The sequence below is a fragment of the Xenia sp. Carnegie-2017 genome, unplaced genomic scaffold (assembly GCF_021976095.1).
Source record: "Xenia sp. Carnegie-2017 unplaced genomic scaffold, XeniaSp_v1 HiC_scaffold_20, whole genome shotgun sequence".
Taxonomy (NCBI): domain Eukaryota; kingdom Metazoa; phylum Cnidaria; class Anthozoa; order Malacalcyonacea; family Xeniidae; genus Xenia; species Xenia sp. Carnegie-2017.
This window is the reverse complement of record NW_025813483.1, coordinates 5,251,993-5,271,861: the sequence shown is the minus strand read 5'-3', so window position 1 is coordinate 5,271,861 and position 19,869 is coordinate 5,251,993. Positions and strand designations below refer to the sequence as shown.

Here is a 19,869-nt window from a genome sequence, read left to right as displayed (position 1 = left end):
ACTATAAAATACTATTTAAGATTAAAATGCAAAATAATTCAAAGTTGTTTGCATAAATTTATACCATTTCTATACCAGATAGCGGCATGCGAACGTCAAATATGAAAAATCAAAACCTACATGCGTGATTTGTTATCAAGTTTCACATTTGAAAACAAAAGACCGTCTGCTTTATTACCTAGTGTTCTTGAACACACTTCAAAAAAGTCCCGCCAACATGAATAAAAGATCCACGAATTGATAGCGTCTTTATAAAACTGTAAGCCTTATGTATCATTCAAACAGATTTCAGATCGCTTCGCTTGAATAAGCAACGTACGCCAGGAATAGCAGAAGTTGGGAGAGTCGAGAAGGAATATATATTTTGCATTTTTATGCATCAGTTGAATAATATGTCTTGTTCAATGTTTTCAAACCATAATGCATATACATCGTACAAAGGTTATGAATCGTTTAATGCGACAAGTGTTAATGTCAGTCCAATGGGGATAGACAATTCTCTTACATCGACTATACCAGGTTTTCCATCTCAGAATGCAAGTCAACCGAACAGCCTTCATCAGCCTCAATGTCGTTATACGTATGCACTTCCAAACCAAGCATTGAACACTCCAGGTTCCAGTCTCCTGACAAGTCATACATTTTATGATCCAGAATTAGAGGCGCGAGCAAAACAACTACAGGAACTGGAAAGGTGAGAAAAGCTTTCTTTTCTGAATTGCTCATGATCTTTTTCCCTAAGATATTGATGTTCTCTGTTTCCTAAAGAATTCATGTTCACTTTTTCTTAAGACATTCATGTTCTCTGTTTCTTAAAATATTCATGTTCTCTGTTTCATAAGATATTCATGTTCTCTGTTTCCTAAGATATTCATGTTCTCTGTTTTCTAAGATATTCTTTCTTTCTGTTTCCTAAGATATTCATGTTCTCTGTTTCCTAAGATATTCATGTTCACTGTTTCCTAAGGTATTCATGTTCTCACTTTCCTAAGATATTCATTTTCTCACTTTCCTAAGATATTCATGTTCTCACTTTCCTAAGATATTCATGTTCTCACTTTCCTAAGATATTCATGTTCTCTGTTTTCTAAGATATTCATGCTCTCTGTTTCATGAGGTGTTCATGTTCTCTGTTTCCTAAGATATTCATGTTCTCTGTTCCCTAAGATATTCATGTTTCCTGTTTCCTAAGATATCATGTTCTCTGTCTCATAAAAATATAATTTGTTTCTGTAGTAATTACTATTTTCATATGGAACAAGTTTTTTCTGTTTGTGAAGTGAAAATGTTTAAGTTTGTTTGAGTTTATTTCAGTCAAACTTTGTTTCTAAAGATTTGCAAATGAATTCAAACATTGCCGTATCAAATTGGGTTACACACAAACAGGAGGGAGCTGCATTAGCAGCAATCCATGGAACCGACTTCAGCCAAACAACCATATGTCGTTTCGAGAATCTTCAACTGAGCCTGAAGAACGCTTACAAACTGAAGCCGATCCTTACACGATGGTTAGCCGAAGCAGAACGCCAGGAGGCGGACAATGGCGAAGACGATCTCGGACAAGATCGTAAAAGAAAGAAAAGAACGACGATTAGTTTAAACGCAAAGGAAGCGTTGGAGCGACATTTCATCAAACATCCAAAGCCATCATCCTTGGAAATTTACAGAATTGCAGACAGTCTTGGTCTGGATAAGGAAGTGGTCAGAGTTTGGTTCTGCAATCGCAGACAGCGGGAAAAACGCGTAAAAACAACATTGAGCACTGCCATTTCCTTATTTCCACCGATTTTGCATCAACCCACTATTATGTAGGCAAGCATCGACCGCATTCCAAACATAACGACGGCGCAGCTGAAAACCTGAAGTAGCTAACTTGTTGAGAATGGATGTTAATCACTTCTATTAGGAGTCTTGGGACTCTTGGCGTTTCTGCTTATTAATTTTATGGTTATTCAAACAGTTCTGTTTCTAAAATAGAGAAAACTAAAATGGACGAGTTCACAAACTTCAAAAAAGCGTTTAGTTATGCGCAATGAATAAGAGACTTACATGTTGACTGTTGAGACTTACATAAATAAATTTAGCATCAACTAAACTTTCTTTTAAATGCTGTTGATTTGTTTAAACATGTTAACAAAAACTCGAGCAGGGAAGGAGTGAAAGAATGAGCGAGAGATTATTGACTGAAACGGCGCCTCGCACTCATTGCTTGCCTGCCAAAGAGGCATAAACACAATTCAAAGGTATTTTGTGTTTAAGGTTGGCAAAGTGCAATTGGCCACTACATGTATGTCTTGTTATTGTAAAACAAATCCCCCCCGTTCAATCAATAAGAATTTGTATTCTAATCAACAATGTAAACGGTGTTAGTTTTATTGAGGTAAGTATAAAGCATGATAAACAGTCAATGGTCTGTGTTAATAGTCGAGTTCTTTGTTATCAAACTGTTTTTTATTAAGTAATTAAATTTGCACCGTATTGTTATAATTTAATGAACGCACGCGAAATTAGAACTCAGAATGCATTTCAACCAATCAGCACTCAGAAAGCGCTAATATCCAAAATAAAGTCAATTGTACTGCACTTAGTCGATTATGTATGTTTATCTATTCTTTATATACGAAATTTTGTTGCTGTACGTTCAGACATGAAAGCCATAGTTCTTAGATAAATTTCAAACCGAAATTAGTATAATTAAAGAGATATTACAATGTTCTAATCGAGAAATGCATTTGAATTATAGAACTGTTTCCAGTCTTTTTAGGCATTGTCAGATCGCATGTAAAGGATGAAATAAAGTCGTTCAAGGAAATGCGTCCAGCTGAAGATGCGTCCTTTTTCAACCATAAAGTACAAATTAACAGTTTTCATGACGGAAACCCTCAGCTCTGACTACTTTTTTCACGCAGTCTTTTAAGCCAAAAATGAAAAATGTCGATTGTTTTACGGCAGGTGTATGACGCATGCGTATTGCATCTTGAATGTAAAACAAAGAAACGACAACCGTGCTCTTATAAATTATCAGTTTCATAAACCCTATTCGGTGTCATTTTCCAGTTAGCTTTCTATTCACAATTCATCCACTCTCGTTGTGAGTGATGTATTCCTCGTTTGTTTCTGACTGTTTCATTTTAACGGTAGATAGCTGACATTCTCGACTGACTTACTTACTTTTCGATAAAACTCATTTATCCTACCCTCGATGTTATTACCGTGTTCCAAAGCGTTGTTTTCGGATCCTCGTCTCGCAAGTAACTTAGGAACCATCAAAGTATCCTTAGATCTCCTGCGATCCTCTGCCCCGATGGGTATAGTTATGCATTCTTGTAGTGGATTAGTTGGAGATAGCGAGGATCTTCGTTTGTCCATGGAAGAGCGCCTGCCCGGCAAAAATCTTGCGTCTGACTTTGTAGAAATTGGAGGAAAAGAACTATTCAGTTGAATACCACTTTGCCTCCTTGCAAATCGAGGCGTCAACGTTTTCCTATCGCATAGCGACAACGGTGCTTGTAAATCATGGGAATCCATCGTTCGAAATCTTGAAAACTCGCCATCTTCCTTCAATTCTTTGCGCAGCATGTCTTCTTCGTGTCTGTAGTGTCTTGTTAACTGATCCTTTACGTTATCTATTCGGTCCAACTCGATTTTCAACCGCCTCCCAGACATGGCGTTCTTCCTTAGATTTTTATCGTCGTATTCCGATCTTGTATTTGCCATACTTTTTCTCAACTTATTACGTATATATTGCCCGAAAATTCGATTAATTTTTTTAAAGTTTTTTCATAAACATACCATCGATCAGAAGATCGAGATATTTTAGGCAAACTTTGACGGTTTCAATTTTATATGCACTGCAATCAAGAATGAAATTTGCAATGAAAATGGACGAAATGAAACATAATTTTGTTGTATTGACAAATTTGCTTCACAAATATATGGGCATTAATAGGAAATGCTAATATTTACCCATCCACCTGCAACTCACGTCCGTGCGCCTTTTGAACAAATACAGCTTTCGAACAACTTCCAAAATTAATTCTACGAATGAATTCTTACATGATAAAACTTCGAACCATTTTGGCAAGTTTCGGAATGTTTGAAAAAAACCTTTTTATGAAATATGAAAATTTTTGATGAAAAAGTGTTGCAATTACTTTGTCAACAAGAGTTACGCGGCAAATTTGCATTAGTTGAATGAATTTATAATATCACATTGTTAACAGTTACATATATTTGCCATCTTTCATGGATTGATCACATAGTGTTGACTGAGCGACACGTTAAGCAATGTTACTTTACGGATGAAAAAGAAGAAATCTAAGCGGTCGGTGCCGTCTAAATCACCTGAAGCACTTCGGTATATTTTTGTCCCCAAGTTTTCACAATTTGTCTCCAAGCTATTGTCGTAGCTTCCACTGCATTTGTAGTCAAACATTAAATACCCAGTACCCTGCTCAACCAACTCAAACCCAGTACTCTGCTCAACTAACACAAACACAGTCCCAGGCTCAACTATCGCACACCCAGTACCCTGCTTAAACATAGCCTATGCCAACACGTTCACACGTTAGTTAGATAACTAGAGGCTTGGGTTCTAAATAATTGAGAACGAGAAATTTGGGTAACGATGGTACTGGATACGAGTGTTTTCATGTGACGTAAAAGCGGCCATATTGGAGCATCCAATCAATATTACGTAATTTCCTTTTATTATATAGGATATTTAACAAACATGGCGACCGATGAAAACAGCCTACAGGGGACGAGAGAGTTGAAAATCATAGGCAGTGGGTAAGAGAAATTTGAATATTTATTTTATCAAAAGTATTGGGTACAAGAAATCAGTAATATCAATTTTAATAAGTAAGGTTTGCAACATCAACTTTGATATGTTTTACGACGGCAAAGATTTTATTAATCTTGTTGATTGTAATCTTTCACACTAAGATTGATGATTTCGTTCTTAAGGGCAGACAACAACGTGGAAGCGCGTTCAGTCAAACTCGAACGTCTGTTATTTTGTTCACAATCTAAAGTTTTCCCTTCTTCATGTGATAACTTGTTATCGATGTGAGCCGTCGTTGTATCATGGTCAGCGTCAATGACATGCAGAGATGTTTCGCTATGGTTACAAGGATTTTCATCAATAGACCTTTCACCATTATCAAATATTCTTAAATTGACCTCGGTGTTATTAAAATCCTTCGTTGTTGCTAATTCAACCTTTCCATCAAATTTCACTGACCCTATATGATCCTGTGCATCCTTCACATCACCGTACTCAATACATGTCGCTATACTACTGTTATCAAAGTTCCCTATACTCCTTGACATTTCATCGTGGTCATCCACTGTCAAAACTACGTGTGTAAGTTGCTTTTTATCCTCAATGCTTTCCATATCTTTCTCCACATTATCCATATTGCTCACTCTATCGCCAATCTCAATTACAGCTACGCTATCCTCGCTGTAATGATCGTCAGATTGCACCACATCATACACATTATCACTTTCACGATTATCACTACCATCCTCTATGTCCCTCACGTAATCATCAGTGCTCCCTACAATCATCTCTATACTGCTTTCACTATCCTTCATACGGCCATCCAATGAATGATTCTCAGACTGAATATTTCCTACTTTACTCAAATTTCCCTCAAAACATCCTTCCATATCCTCAGTCTGCATTGAAACAAACTCAGCATTGCTATCGCCATCTTTCAATTGATCCTCAACGATGCTTATAGGTACATCGACGTCCCCATTCTTGCGGGACATTTTATCAATATCAGTGATATTACTCAGGCTTACGACGTCTATGACGTTGTCCGATACCTCTTTCACCATGGAAACATCGCCAACATGGCTTCCATCATTCCTTTCAGCATTTTCTTCATTCATCTCCTTGTTTAGCGTTTGCTCAATAGAAGATCCTTCGCTATTCTTCATTGACTCTAAACTTTCTTCATTTGCATCTGGGATTACAGTTTCATCCTTTGGCAATTTCCTATCGGTGTCGATAGTTTTTAACAAATCACAAACATCGACCGTCGCGTCGAATTCTTTGGACTCTATCATGCTCGATCCATCATTATCCTCTGTAAATGCTGCAATACCGCTGCTAGACTGAGAATTAAGATGATCGGATGAATCTTGGAATGTTTTTGTATCCTCAAAACAATCACCATTATCCTCGAGTGTATTGCCTTCGTCAGGGCTACCTGCATCCATATCCACGTTATCCCCCTCTATCAACACATGACTCTCGTCTATATTATCATGTTTGACAACATCCACCACCATAGTTGATGTATCGTTCTCATGTACATCAAAAGAACTCTCGTAGATTTCTGACATGTCCTTCGCTGGACCTGTATTATCAAACTTTATCCAACTCTTATCCACAATTGTCCCAATCTCCTCCGCTTTATGATTTTTTGAATTATCCACGTTGTTCCCATGAAATCCTGTTTTCGCTGCATCAAAAACATCGAGTTTATCGTCGCTTGAATTTTTACCACATTTCCTAGATGTGCTGTCAAGTCTCAAGCCATCCATCTTCATTCTCTTTGTTAAAGCTATCTCTGAATTATGGGTAAAACTTTGGCCGGAAATGTCATTGGTGTTTTTATTCAGTTCTGACATTTTCGAGAATCGAGGATGAGGATAAAATACAGGATCCACATCTGAGTCTGAATGTAAACATGTACAATATATAAGGTAATATAATGGTTATATTCTTAAAAAAAAACAAGACAAGATGCGCACTTTTGAAAATAAATAAAATGATATCGCCATCACATTACAAAACCACATCACTACTCACTGGGTACGACATTAAAATCATGTTGCCACCTCTTTTTCAATTAATGGCACGATTTTTGCTCAACTACTACAAAGTAAGTATTTAGTGGAGTGAAAATAACGCCTTCGAATAGTTTTTGAGTGATTTTCAAGTCTCAATCAGCGAGTGCTGGTGTGAGCGACACTGTCGAATACGAAATGAGCGACAAACGTTGCCCAATAAAGTGAATGGTTTGAACACGGGAGTATCGTTACATGTTTGTAAATGTAGATCGTCCAGGTTGGTATAGTCCTGAAGGACTGTTTTGTTATTGTTGACTGACGTTTCGACAGCCTTAGCGGTAGTCATCTTCAGAGTCGAAACGTCAGTCAACAAAACAAAACAGTCCTTCTCAGGACTATACCAGCTGATCTACATTTACAAACATTAAACGTTGCCCAAGTCCTAAAACTTTAATGCTCCATACAACTCAATGCAGGTCATGAAAAACTCTTACCTTTACATTTCATCTTTGGTTTACACTCTTCGTCGTTAACTATGTCAAATTTGTCAACTTTTTCTGTAACTTTCTCAAGCTACAGTACAAAATAAAACATTTAAAAACATCTTTGTATGAAGAATCATCCTAAAAAACTGGCCACGTTTATGGATGAGAGAGGATGGCAATTATAATCGTAAATAAACAGACATTACAACTAACCTTACAACAGAGTAGGGAAATTATTTCCAAGAGTCTGGAAGTTTCATTTTCATGTTCTGTATTTTTTCTATATAATTACAACAAGTTTCCATAATTGTCATGCACAACAAGTTTCCATCATTGTCATGCACAACAAGTTTCCATCATTGTCATGCACAACAAGTTTCCATCATTGTCATGCACAACAAGTTTCCATCATTGTCATGCACAACAAGTTTCCATCATTGTCATGCACAACAAGTTTCCATCATTGTCATGCACAACAAGTTTCCATCATTGTCATGCACAACAAGTTTCCATCATTGTCATGCACAACAAGTTTCCATAATTGTCATGCACAACAAGTTTCCATCATTGTCATGCACAACAAGTTTCCATAATTGTCATGCACAACAAGTTTCCATCATTGTCATGCACAACAAGTTTCCATCATTGTCATGCACAACAAGTTTCCATCATTGTCATGCACAAAAAGTTGCCATAATTGTCATGCACAACAATATTTCCAAAGGTGAAATCATACTTTTGAATAACCATACACAAGGTGCATATATATTTCTGTAATCTTTTCACACGTATCTCATTCCTCAAACTCAATCCTCTTGCACTGTACTTTCGAAAGTAATAACCTCTCCTGAAAAATATTTTATTGAGTAGAAGTTATAAACATTTGATTTAAAGAATATCTTTATGAGTGACAATATTATTAGTATGTAAGTATAATACCCACAAACTATTAAAAACAATTATAAATATTACAGAAACAACATTATCATTTCAACAAGATCAAAGTAACATCCATGTGATGTCTGATGAGCATTGTCATAACTTGGTACATTTATGGATAGAAAAGGATGTTGTCAAAACAACTGTGTTCAATAGTATACTCTAGATGTAACATCCATGTGATGTCTTATGAGCATTATCACAACTTGGTACACTTCAGGATAGAAAGGGATGTTTTCGATACAACCATGTTCAATAGTTCACTCTAGATGTAACATCCATGTGATGTCTTATGAGCATTGTCATAACTTGGTACATTTCAGGATAGAAAGGGATGTTGTCATTACAACTGTGTTCAATAGTATACTCTAGTTGTAACATTCATGTGATGTCTTATGAGCATTGTCATAACTTGGTACATTTCAGGATGGAAAGGGATGTTGTCGTTACAACTGTGTTCAATAGTATACTCTAGTTGTAACATTCATGTGATGTCCGATGAGCATTGTCATAACTTGGTACATTTCAGGATAGAAAGGGATGTTGTCGTTACAACTGTGTTCAATAGTATACTCTAGTTGTAACATTCATGTGATGTCTTATGAGCATTGTCATAACTTGGTACATTTCAGGATAGAAAGGGATGTTGTCGATACAACTGTGTTCAATAAAACTGTGTTTGATACAACTGTGTACAACTGTATACTCTAGTTGACATATTTGGATCAAAAACAGAAAATTCCCCTTATAATGTGTGTCTTTCAAAGAATAATAAAGCTTTCAGAAAAATGTGCGACATGGGAGTTTTAAGATCCTACAAACAAAGATTTTTATGAAGGCTTCCCCCCCTACACACAGTGGAACATTGATAATTGGGGGGGCTATACTCATATATTCATATGTTATAATCCGTAACCACAACTGATTTCAATAGAAACTAATAAAGTAAAACATGCATATATGAATAATAGCCCCACCCCCATGCCCCAAGAGACACCCTAAGCTTTAACTCCCCCCCAGAAGTGCCACATCTTTTAATTTTCCCCTCCCCAGTCCTACAAACTGGCGAGGCCATTGGTGTTGATATATAAATACATGAAGATATATTATGATGAAGCATGTCATGCAAAACTTATTGGACTAAGAAAAATTATTTTTTTCATATTCATACCAAGCAGCCTGTATTTTCATAGCAGCAACATTTAATCTCTTGTACTCCATAAAATTGAATCTGCGACGGACTAAAAATCCTCTAATTTGAGCTTGAAGGATTGTTGCAGCCAAGTTAATGAGCTTGCTCGCTTCTTCTTCGGTCATCATAGGAAACTCGTTTTCAACATTGGTTCTACAATCACTCGCGTTTTTGGCATTTTTCGAGTAATCGCCCATTAAATAACTTTCAAGTTCTTCTATGTAAAATAATGAGAGAGAAAAATGAAATTATTACCTTTTAAGATGGTTTTACCAAAGACTTACATATCATCTGTGAAAAGGCAGGACAACTAGGGCGATGCAAAAATTCAATGATTTATGTTTGAGAGGGCTGAATGCGGAGGAAAGAGGAATACTTATGTCGGTAATGAAGATTTCAATCATAACGACAGTTAACAGACGTTAAAAATTAACTTCATACTTTGATGATCCCCCAGCGAATTCTTCAGCGGAGAATAAACAGGCAGAAAGGTCGAATCCGACCTTAATGTATCTAAATCACTGTCTAAAATGAAGAATATTCATAAAATACTCAATGAAAGCTATAGAGTCTTGATATTAAAGATTCAGAGTACAAAGTGCTTCGTTAACCACGTACCATCGCTTGAATTGCTGTAGCTTGATAACTTTGTTGAATGCATTGTAATTTTATTTCAATTGCAAAACGTTCTTTCCTTTTAAAGGTGAATTTTTAAAATTACGATATCAAGTACAAACGTAGTAAAGGAAATCATTCAATACTCAAGTCATTATATTAATTACACTTCATTGTTTTGAATATTACATGAGCAGAAACATGACAGACTTGGATAGACTCAATACAATCCGCCAAAAGACTATAATCGAAATGACCTAAATGTAGGTGGTTAAAGCCAGGTGGTTAACAATGTAAGACAGCCCCAATTAAAATGAAGTTTGTGCAAACGATTATATGTTTTGGCCTAACTCGAGGCAAAGTAGCCGCAATAAGTTTAGTAAGTATACGTCGTAGGCTCGTAGCTAGCCTGCATTGGTATCCATTTTTTAAAAAACAATGATTTATGCAAGGAAACGTGTTTTATTTGGAGGTGCAACAGATTTAGCAAAGGGCAATAACCAAGTTTAGTGCATCTTACGATTAGCATCATGCCATGATCTTGTCATAAGACTTTCTTTTTCAAACACAAGGCTGTCATGCAAATATTTGATCTCGTAATGAATATATTATGTATAAAGTAGTCACAAGCAATTTGTTTACGAGCAACCTTCCACTGTGCATCTTATCTTGAACAAGTCTATTATACCAAGGTAAGACTTGTATTAGGTATGGATTTCTGCTTGTATTAGGAATGTATATGGATTTCTCTTTAAATTAAATGAAACTATTTTCCTATGCTGCAATTCATTCTATAAAAGTGTTATTTTGCAAATAAAGTTTCTTGTCATGGTTAATAACTATTTTGAATATTTTTTGACATACTTTACTCAAATTGGAAAATACTATCATACGGTTTTACTTAACCCGACTAGAGTCACTAGATGTTATTCTTCCATGTCAAATTTTGTATTTTTGCAATTGAATTTGTTAGCTAGGAGCTAGGGCCACAAATAAAATCAAAGCTCATTTTCCAAAGTTTGTCAAGAACGGGCGGTCTTTTAAATTTTGATATTTTAATGGTTATTTGTCGTTGCTTTTTATATATCATACAAAATTAGTCAAATTAAACATTGAACTACAAATCAACATTTTAGAAATTTCGTATATCTTAGTGCTTGCACAATAATGATTTAAATCTCAAGACACTCGTGTCATGCCGTTGCCAAACTTTTCCATGGCTAACAGGAATTCTACGCGATATGTGTAGACCAACTGAGTACATCTGTAGCATTCTGCCAGGGGAAAGGATTAAATATTGCTGTCATCCAAGATGAATATAGTATTCATATTAAAAGTAATTATCATTTTATATCCTCATTGATTGATGGTAGAAGAATGCAATTTTGTTTCTTTGTAATTAAAAATGATCTTTGATTTGTGTGTGTGTGTGTGTATCTTGAAAGTGTGACATTAACAGCTGAAAACTCATATGTGGGCCATAATATAAACACTGAAAAACTGCTCTTTATACAATATGTCCTCAAAAGTTGACTATTAAATAATGTAAATGGCTTTAATCGTCGTCAACATGCTTCGAATCATTCGTATTTTCATTGGTCAGAGAGCCCTCTTCCAACAGTGAAACAAAATGAAGCATGAAAGAGGAGAAACAACGACGCTAGGTTTAAGATAGCTTGATGAAATTGAACGTAGATGAAGCACTTAGCGTACGCTCGAGATTTTTGGATGTTTCAATTTCAAGTATTTCTTCTACTTCATTCGACGAATTATAAAATCTGTCATATATATTAGAGCATTATTTGTGCACAAAATATGCAGATACAAAGGTATACAGAAAAATACAAATACCTGTGACATTGTCACGGAAATTACGAATGGCGTAACTAAGTGTTGATACGCAATTGTAGAACAAAGAGCATGTCAATAATATATGATTAAAAATTTGCTGAGCGCATATACAAGCACCAATTTCAGAGATCGCTTCATCACAAATTAATTGAGAATAAATCTGAGCATGCTTGGTCAACTCCACCAACTCTCCAAGTTCATGGTCAAGGCAAAGACGAACTGTATGTACAAGTACCGATTATGGAGAAATAAGCTCGCTCAGTCTCAAATTTTCAGATACCACAACTTTTGTAAGGCCTTTATATGTATATGTATCTTAAAACTACCCTCAATATTTTAACATCAGACAATTAATGTTGAGTTTTGATTAGTGATGCAGAGATTTAGTAAATTCAATTGGAACAATAAAGTTGGGGCTTCTCATTGGCGAATTACAAGTTGTGACGTAAGAACAAGAACTGAAGAGAAAAGATAAAAGATAAAACAATATACATTGATGTAAATGAGCTGCAAGTTGTAAAGTAAGTTCAAGAAATGAAGAGAAAAGATAAAACAATATACATTGATGTAAAGGAGCTGCAAGTTGTAAAGTAAGTTCAAGAACTGAAGAAGAAAGATAAAAAATAAAACAATATAGATTAATGTAGAAAAACAAACCAACAAAACTCATAGCTTTTCAATGAACAAATGAAGATGAACATAAATCTGTTTTCATCTGCTCTATTTTCTCTTCAGAACTTAAAGAGTTTGTTTGTACAAAACAATTTTTTGTTTGACCACTAGCAGTGGCGAATTTAGGTTACGTCAAAACAAATAACAGCAGCTCATTTTTGGAATCATTTATAAAATAAGGAATGAATTAATAAAAAAGGTTATTACAGGCTGACTAAAAATTTCAGCTTCCTAAAACAAAAACAATTTTCTATTGATATTGAGCTCGTAATACAAGGTTTTTTGCATCTATTTATCAATATTTACTACGTGGTTTTTCTATCTAATAATGAAAAATTCGTTGAACCAACTAACGGCAAAGAAAGATGAGTTGAAGAACTAGGAGAAACACGAGAAGTTTGTCGTATGTGTCTTTCATATTTATTTCAACTAAAGCCAAAATTTGTCAAAAAACCTAATTTGCTAAACCATTTTACATTAAGCAATTAGTTTAGCGATATTACAGCCTCGTACCCAGGCGTTTTGATCCCTTGAATTATTTGATATTTTATAAATTGAATGTCACATGGCGTGTGTATGCTCCACCGAAATTTTCTCGTTTTTTTGTTCACGCATGTTGTCTTGCAGTGCTTTTTCACCAAATAACAAAATATCAAGTTTTAGTATTTATTTTTGAAAAACAGAAGTTTTCGCAGAGGATTTTTTCATTCTGAGGAGCTTAAACTGCGCACATGCTTTGTCGAGAAGTAATATTTTACCATTAACCAAATTAATAAAAATCCTTAATTATCAGACTTCCACATAAAGTCCCAGAAAAAGTACTATGGACGAGGAAGGAATTCAAGGAAAACCTTAAATTTCTAAACTAAATTTATGACATTTTTCAAACGTACGCGTTGCGCATCTATGTTTTACACATTTTTAGGAAGCTTCGTGCGCTTGCGCAGTTTGTAGATAAACATTTCGTCTTTAGTAAATGTTATTGTTTTTATAGCAATTCTTGATATTCTGCAAATGTATGGTAGCAAAGAAAAGCGAAAAGCAGTGAGAACTGATGCAGGTGAAAGTGCAAATCCTGTACAACAGCATGCATTCCTTACGGATCCTAGCGAAGTTAAGCGAATGGAGAAGGATTTATTAGATCTTATGAGAGATTTCAATGATGGAAAATTGCACGCATTTGGTATGGTTGTTATTATCAAAATATGCGAAAATTCCTGAGAAATGATTGATAGTCTTCTGAAACGATCTTGGAGTTTACATAGTTATATCAACTAAAGATCAAATATCAGATCACTCCGGATGAAGACACTAGACTGGAGTATATGAGAACTCTAGTTTCAACATCAGATCACTCTTGATGGAGACAGTAGACTGGAGTTTATAAGGACTCATGTTTAAACATCAGATCACTCCTGATGAAGACACTAGACTGGAGTATATAAGAACTCAAGTTTCAACATCAGATCACTCCTTATGAAGACACTAGACTGGAGTATATAAGAACTCAAGTTTCAACATCAGATCACTCCTGATGAAGACTCTAGACTGGAGTATATAAGAACTCAAGTTTCAACATCAGATCACTCCTTATGAAGACACTACACCGAAGTATATAAGAACTCAAGTTTCAACATCAGGTCACTCCTGATAAAGACACTAGACTGGAGTATGTAAGAACTCAAGTTTCAACATCAGATCACTCCTGATGAAGACACTAGACTGGAGTATGTAAGAACTCAAGTTTCAACATCAGATCACTCCTGATGAAGACACTAGACTGGAGTAGATAAGAACTCAAGTTTCAAGATCAGATAACTCCTGATGAAGACACTAGACTGGAGTATGTAAGAACTCAAGTTTCAACATCAGATCACTCCTGATGAAGACACTAGACTGGAGTATGTAGGAACTCAAGTTTCAACATCAGATCACTCCTGATGAAGACACTAGACTGGAGTATGTAAGAACTCAAGTTTCAACATCAGATCACTCATGATGAAGACACTAGACAGGAGTATGTAAGAACTCAAGTTTCAACATCAAATCACTCCTGATGAAGACACTAGACTGGAGTATGTAGGAACTCAAGTTTCAACATCAGATCACTCTTGATGGAGACAGTAGACTGGAGTTTATAAGGACTCATGTTTAAACATCAGATCACTCCTGATGAAGACACTAGACTGGAGTATATAAGAACTCAAGTTTCAACATCAGATCACTCCTTATGAAGACACTAGACTGGAGTATATAAGAACTCAAGTTTCAACATCAGATCACTCCTGATGAAGACTCTAGACTGGAGTATATAAGAACTCAAGTTTCAACATCAGATCACTCCTTATGAAGACACTACACCGAAGTATATAAGAACTCAAGTTTCAACATTAGGTCACTCATGATGAAGACACTAGACCGGCATATATAAGAACTCAAGTTTCAACATCAGGTCACTCCTGATAAAGACACTAGACTGGAGTATGTAAGAACTCAAGTTTCAACATCAGATCACTCCTGATGAAGACACTAGACTGGAGTATGTAAGAACTCAAGTTTCAACATCAGATCACTCCTGATGAAGACACTAGACTGGAGTATATAAGAACTCAAGTTTCAACATCAGATCACTCCTGATGAAGACACTAGACTGGAGTATGTAAGAACTCAAGTTTCAACATCAGATCACTCCTGATGAAGACACTAGACTGGAGTATGTAAGAACTCAAGTTTCAACATCAGATCACTCCTGATGAAGACACTAGACTGGAGTATGTAAGAACTCAAGTTTCAACATCAGATCACTCATGATGAAGACACTAGACTGGAGTATGTAAGAACTCAAGTTTCAACATCAAATCACTCCTGATGAAGACACTAGACTGGAGTATGTAAGAACTCAAGTTTCAACATCAGATCACTCCTGATGAAGACACTAGACTGGAGTATATAAAAACTCAAGTTTCATGAGCAAGAAATTAATAAAAGTGTTTAACCATATTACATTGTTTCTAGGTAAGGAACAAACTCTTGACAAAATGGACAAAGTTCGTGAATCACAGGAATCTTTAGCTCAACTACATTTTGAATTGGATGTTGATGAATCACTTCGGTAAGTAAGGCATTGTTGAAACAAAATTTTTGAAATAAAAACACTTTTTTCATGTATTCACTGTTCATATTGATTTAACTCAAACTGGTTTTAAATATCCATGGTTTGAGGTTCACCCTCAGTTTTGGGTTCAAAACATCACTATTTCATAAGCAATAAAATTATATGCAAAATGTAGAATTGCAAGTAAAAAATTTTAGTACAAAAATTCATAGGCTGTAATGTTTTCTCAGTGACTATAAAGTTTGTTCATTAACTGTGTAGAGCTTTCCACTGGCTGTAGAATTTGTTCAATGGTTTTAGAGCTCAGTGGTTGTAGAGTTTGTAAAATTTTGCTCATGTTTTTAGAAAAGAACACGAAGAAGTGGGAAGAAATCGTAATCTTGAAAAACTCATGAAAGATGTGAGTATTTTAAGGATAGTAACATCAGCAACCGTACTTTTAAAGTATTGCAAGAACAAATGTACGTACATATCAAGTCCTGACAACTTTTTCCAAGTCTTCAGTTGAGTAGAAATCTTTGAAAGAACCGTCTTTAAACAAACGTTACTTGAGAGGTGGTGAGAGACTGTTTTCATTTATTCTGTTATGCCAGGCTGATTTCTTATGAAAGTGACATCGTTTTGAAAGAAATTAGTCAAGCATAGTAGGATGTATGTTAACATTCGCTTGACGCCATGCTTGAAAGATATTGAAATGAAAAAAGTTCATCAACGGTACTGCTCGACTGGTTTTCAGTCCTGAATTCTAATCAGTTGCCTTCCATTGCTGGCTCAAATCAACTGTCAGCATGTAACAATAAATATAAATACATGAAACGCTACCTGTAATAGAAATGCCTATTAAAAAAAATAAAGCCAAATTTTATACCCAGCCACGCGAGGATTTTGGCGTGTTTTTGTTTCTTGGATGTGTTTTTTGTTGCGTGGAAAGACTGGTAACGACACCCATCATGTTTGTTATTTTATGAAACTACATCCACAGTTACTTACTTTTTCTCATTTTTTGAGGAAAATGATACACATCTCATTCCTCTTGAGTTTTTTTGGTGTATCTGTGTAAAGTGTGAATGTCAGTGGTTTAGTGGGTAGCCAGCCTGCATTTTTAGTCGTGCTAAGTAAATATTTATCTTTTTACTCACTGTAAAAACAATGTATTTCTAAAGAAGTAAATAACGATCATGCAAAATTTACCTGCGCAAAATAATCTTTTCAAAGTGTTTTTTGAATGATTTTATGAGATGAGAAATTAAGAATACAGAGACTTGCCTAGCCTAAAATATGTTTTCTTTTTTATTTTCAGCTTGAAAAGTTAAGCTTATCGATGTATCCTTTTACGCTGCTGTTCAAGCATAAAGCTTCACTCAATCTTAGTTATTCTGCATTTAAAATCACTGGCATAGCCACCCTGCAAGATTACCATTCTACTCATTTCAGAAAATCATTATTCAATTCAAGTCCCTGCAATCAATGCTGGTGATGCATCAATTTCTTTAAGCGCACATGTATGTGCATGCCTTGAAACAAGTTTTTGATTTCACCCCGTTGAATTATACTTTAAGTATACTAAACAGATACTTCTGAGGGAGGGGGGGTGTAACCGTGATTTGTGGGTAGCGCCAGTCCTTTTAAAAACTATTCAAAAATTATCCCCTTAGGTTTTTGTTTATTTGCAAAAAACCTCTTAATTTTTAAAGCGGGGGGGAGGGGGGAAGGGAGGGGGAGTGAGGAAGGTTGAAAAATTTCAATGTATACTTGGCTTTGACCAATCATGGGACAAAAGTGTAGGAGTTAGCGTTCCAGATGTAGGAAGCGTTTAGTTTTATCGTCCTCCGTTCTATTTTATCCATGACTAGTTATTGTCAGACAAAATCTTCATCAAAACGATCAAAGCTAAGTTAGGAATTGCTTTTTTTGGCCTTATTGTCCTTAGAAGAAGTTTGCTGCAACTTTTCGACATCAAACGTTATAAAAAGTGCGTAAAAATTGTGAATATTTGAAAATGAACATCAATGATCGAAACCTGAGGACAGTGGTTCCAATAAATTTATTGTCAAAATTCATAGATGGCAAAGAAAACTTGACTTGTTGTCCCTTTAAGTAATACTTCAAATTAATTGATCAATTGACTAATTATAGAAAACATTTATTAGTAAAATTAAGTTTTTTAACTGTATCTGCCATTCGTCTATGTAAAATGCAAACTGTCAGAGTAGCCGTTTCAGTTAGTTTGATATGTGATTTTTCACATGACACATGACATAGCCTTGTATTTAGTCCGAGACGTACTAAAAATTTGACCTAAGGTTACGACATTTAAATTGCGTTATAACCGGAAGTCAAAATTGGTTGTCCAAAATCTACGCATATTCATTTATAACTTTAATTTTAATATTTATAGTCTAACACATAATCGTTAATGTTGCAAAGTATTGAAACAATCGCACGACTATACATTATTTTAACACGTTTTGAAGCTGGGCCTTTCACCGGAAGTGATATTTTATGAATATGAGGTGCTAAAATTAGCATTTTTTAAACAGCAGTAACTCAATCACCATTTAAGATATTAACTTCAAACTTTTCATGTGTCATTTATCTATCATTTGTGTAAAAATAAGCAAAATAGAAAGTTTAGGGCTACAACCGTCTGATGATTTGACGTGGAATGACTCTATTGTATGTTGTTGACTATACATGAACTAAAGTAAATGGTGTGAACCCGGGAGTATCGTTACATGTTTGTAGATGTAGATCGTCCAGGTTGGTGGAGTTCTGAGAAGGACTGTTTTTGTTGTTGTTGACTGACGTTTCGACAACCTTAGCGGTAGTCATCTTCAGAGTCAAATGAGGTCGCTCTTGACTTTCGCTAAGGTCATCAAAGCGTCACTTAACATCAACATCAACAGTCCTTCTCAGGACTCTACCAACCTGGACGATCTACATCTACAAACATGTATACATGAAGTAGTTGCTTACGTGAATAACAGAATAGACAGAATAGGCAGTTTACTAGTCTTGTAAAGAATTATCTAGAGAAACATTCATCACAACGAGGCTTGAAAATCTTTTTCTCCTATCGACTTTCACCTGAGAGGTATGGTTTGATGGTTGACATGATTTATAACGATTGTACTGAAGAGAAAAGTGGAACATAATTTCCATAACTTCGTGCTGTATATTGTCAGTCTCTGTACATTAAGAGGCATGGTTTTTTAAATGTAGGTGCCAGTTCGCAAGTTATTTCGTGCTATGTAAATATGTCTGCGTTCATTCACTACACGAAAAATAGATTTCTAAAGAAAAAAAAATGACAATCTTCTGTAATTCACATTGCGCGACCAAACTCGCTGCGTTATTGTCTGTGTATATTTTATGTATTTACCAGCTCGATAATTCTCGATAAATACCGAGCAAGTGAGGTTTGTAAAAGGTATGTACATTATATGTCATGAGACATTTGTATATTTTCTGTTTGCTTTAGAACTTTAGAATTCCTTTTTTGTAATGGAACGCTAAATATGTGTTCAAGCCAAGCAAAGTAAAACGTTGAAATTGTTTTTTCTTAAACGTAAACTGTAACAGCTTAAGTCGAATCCAAACCCCAAGAAGTGGTGGGATTCTATTAAAGCCTTAACTGGAAACACAAAAAAATCCCAAATCTCTACCTGCCTTATCAACAATGAAATTTACTCTGGAAAACCTTTAGCGGATAAAACAAATGACATTTTCTCGACTGTAACACAGCATATTGCCCCCTTGCAACCCACTCCTGTGAATGTAGAACATGAGTTTAATTCATTATTTATCATTAGTGAAGAGGATGTTTACAAAAAGCTTATATGTTTAAATTCCGGCAAATCTCCTTGCCCGGAAGACTTACCAAACTGGATGTTTAAAGTATGTGCAACTGCCTCGCTGCCCTAACTGCTTCAATATTCGACGAGTCTATTCAAACAGCAAATGTACCTAGTAAATGGAAACAAGCTGACATAGTTCCGATCCTTAAAACTCCAAAACTAAATAAGACCTCCATTCAATCTCTTCATTTTGAACTCTATCTAAAATTTGTGAACGTTTTGTAACTGAATGTGTTTTTGATTCGATATGGGATGTCATTGATCTAAAACAATTTGGATCAATTCTGAATTCTCCTTAACAGTTTCGTTCACCACCTGCTTTGTAAAACCAAC

The 19,869-nt window shown here is 35.4% G+C and overlaps 3 protein-coding genes across 4 annotated transcripts; 2 read left to right on the top strand and 1 right to left on the bottom strand.

The window, feature by feature from the left end:
* The first annotated feature begins 295 nt into the window (after window positions 1–295).
* Window positions 296–2,716, top strand: LOC124441852 (pituitary-specific positive transcription factor 1-like). The gene is given in 3 exon segments (XM_046992314.1): window positions 296–694; window positions 1,334–1,387; window positions 1,389–2,716. Coding segments are annotated over 3 exon segments (798 nt in total). The 5' UTR covers window positions 296–374; the 3' UTR covers window positions 1,813–2,716.
* Window positions 2,717–4,792: 2,076 nt separating this feature from the next.
* On the bottom strand, window positions 4,793–10,161 carry LOC124442713. Its single transcript, XM_046993201.1, has 7 exons — window positions 10,045–10,161; window positions 9,868–9,951; window positions 9,406–9,643; window positions 8,032–8,142; window positions 7,509–7,575; window positions 7,305–7,383; window positions 4,793–6,695 (listed from the first exon to the last, which is right to left on the bottom strand). The coding sequence occupies exons 1-7, from the start codon at window positions 10,085–10,087 to the stop codon at window positions 4,915–4,917; spliced, it is 2,403 nt and encodes an 800-aa protein (XP_046849157.1). The 5' UTR covers window positions 10,088–10,161; the 3' UTR covers window positions 4,793–4,914.
* Window positions 10,162–13,537: 3,376 nt separating this feature from the next.
* LOC124442786 (coiled-coil domain-containing protein 28B-like) lies at window positions 13,538–17,891 on the top strand. Of its 2 annotated transcripts, none has more exons than XM_046993279.1 (5): window positions 13,538–13,624; window positions 15,580–15,676; window positions 16,025–16,079; window positions 16,980–17,002; window positions 17,543–17,891. In XM_046993279.1, exons 1-5 carry the CDS (start codon window positions 13,579–13,581, stop codon window positions 17,571–17,573), a joined length of 252 nt encoding a protein of 83 aa, XP_046849235.1. In that variant the 5' UTR covers window positions 13,538–13,578; the 3' UTR covers window positions 17,574–17,891. The 2 variants fall into 2 exon arrangements, with proteins under 2 accessions (XP_046849235.1, XP_046849234.1); XM_046993278.1 differs by having other exon boundaries at window positions 13,538–13,747.
* Window positions 17,892–19,869: the final 1,978 nt, after the last annotated feature.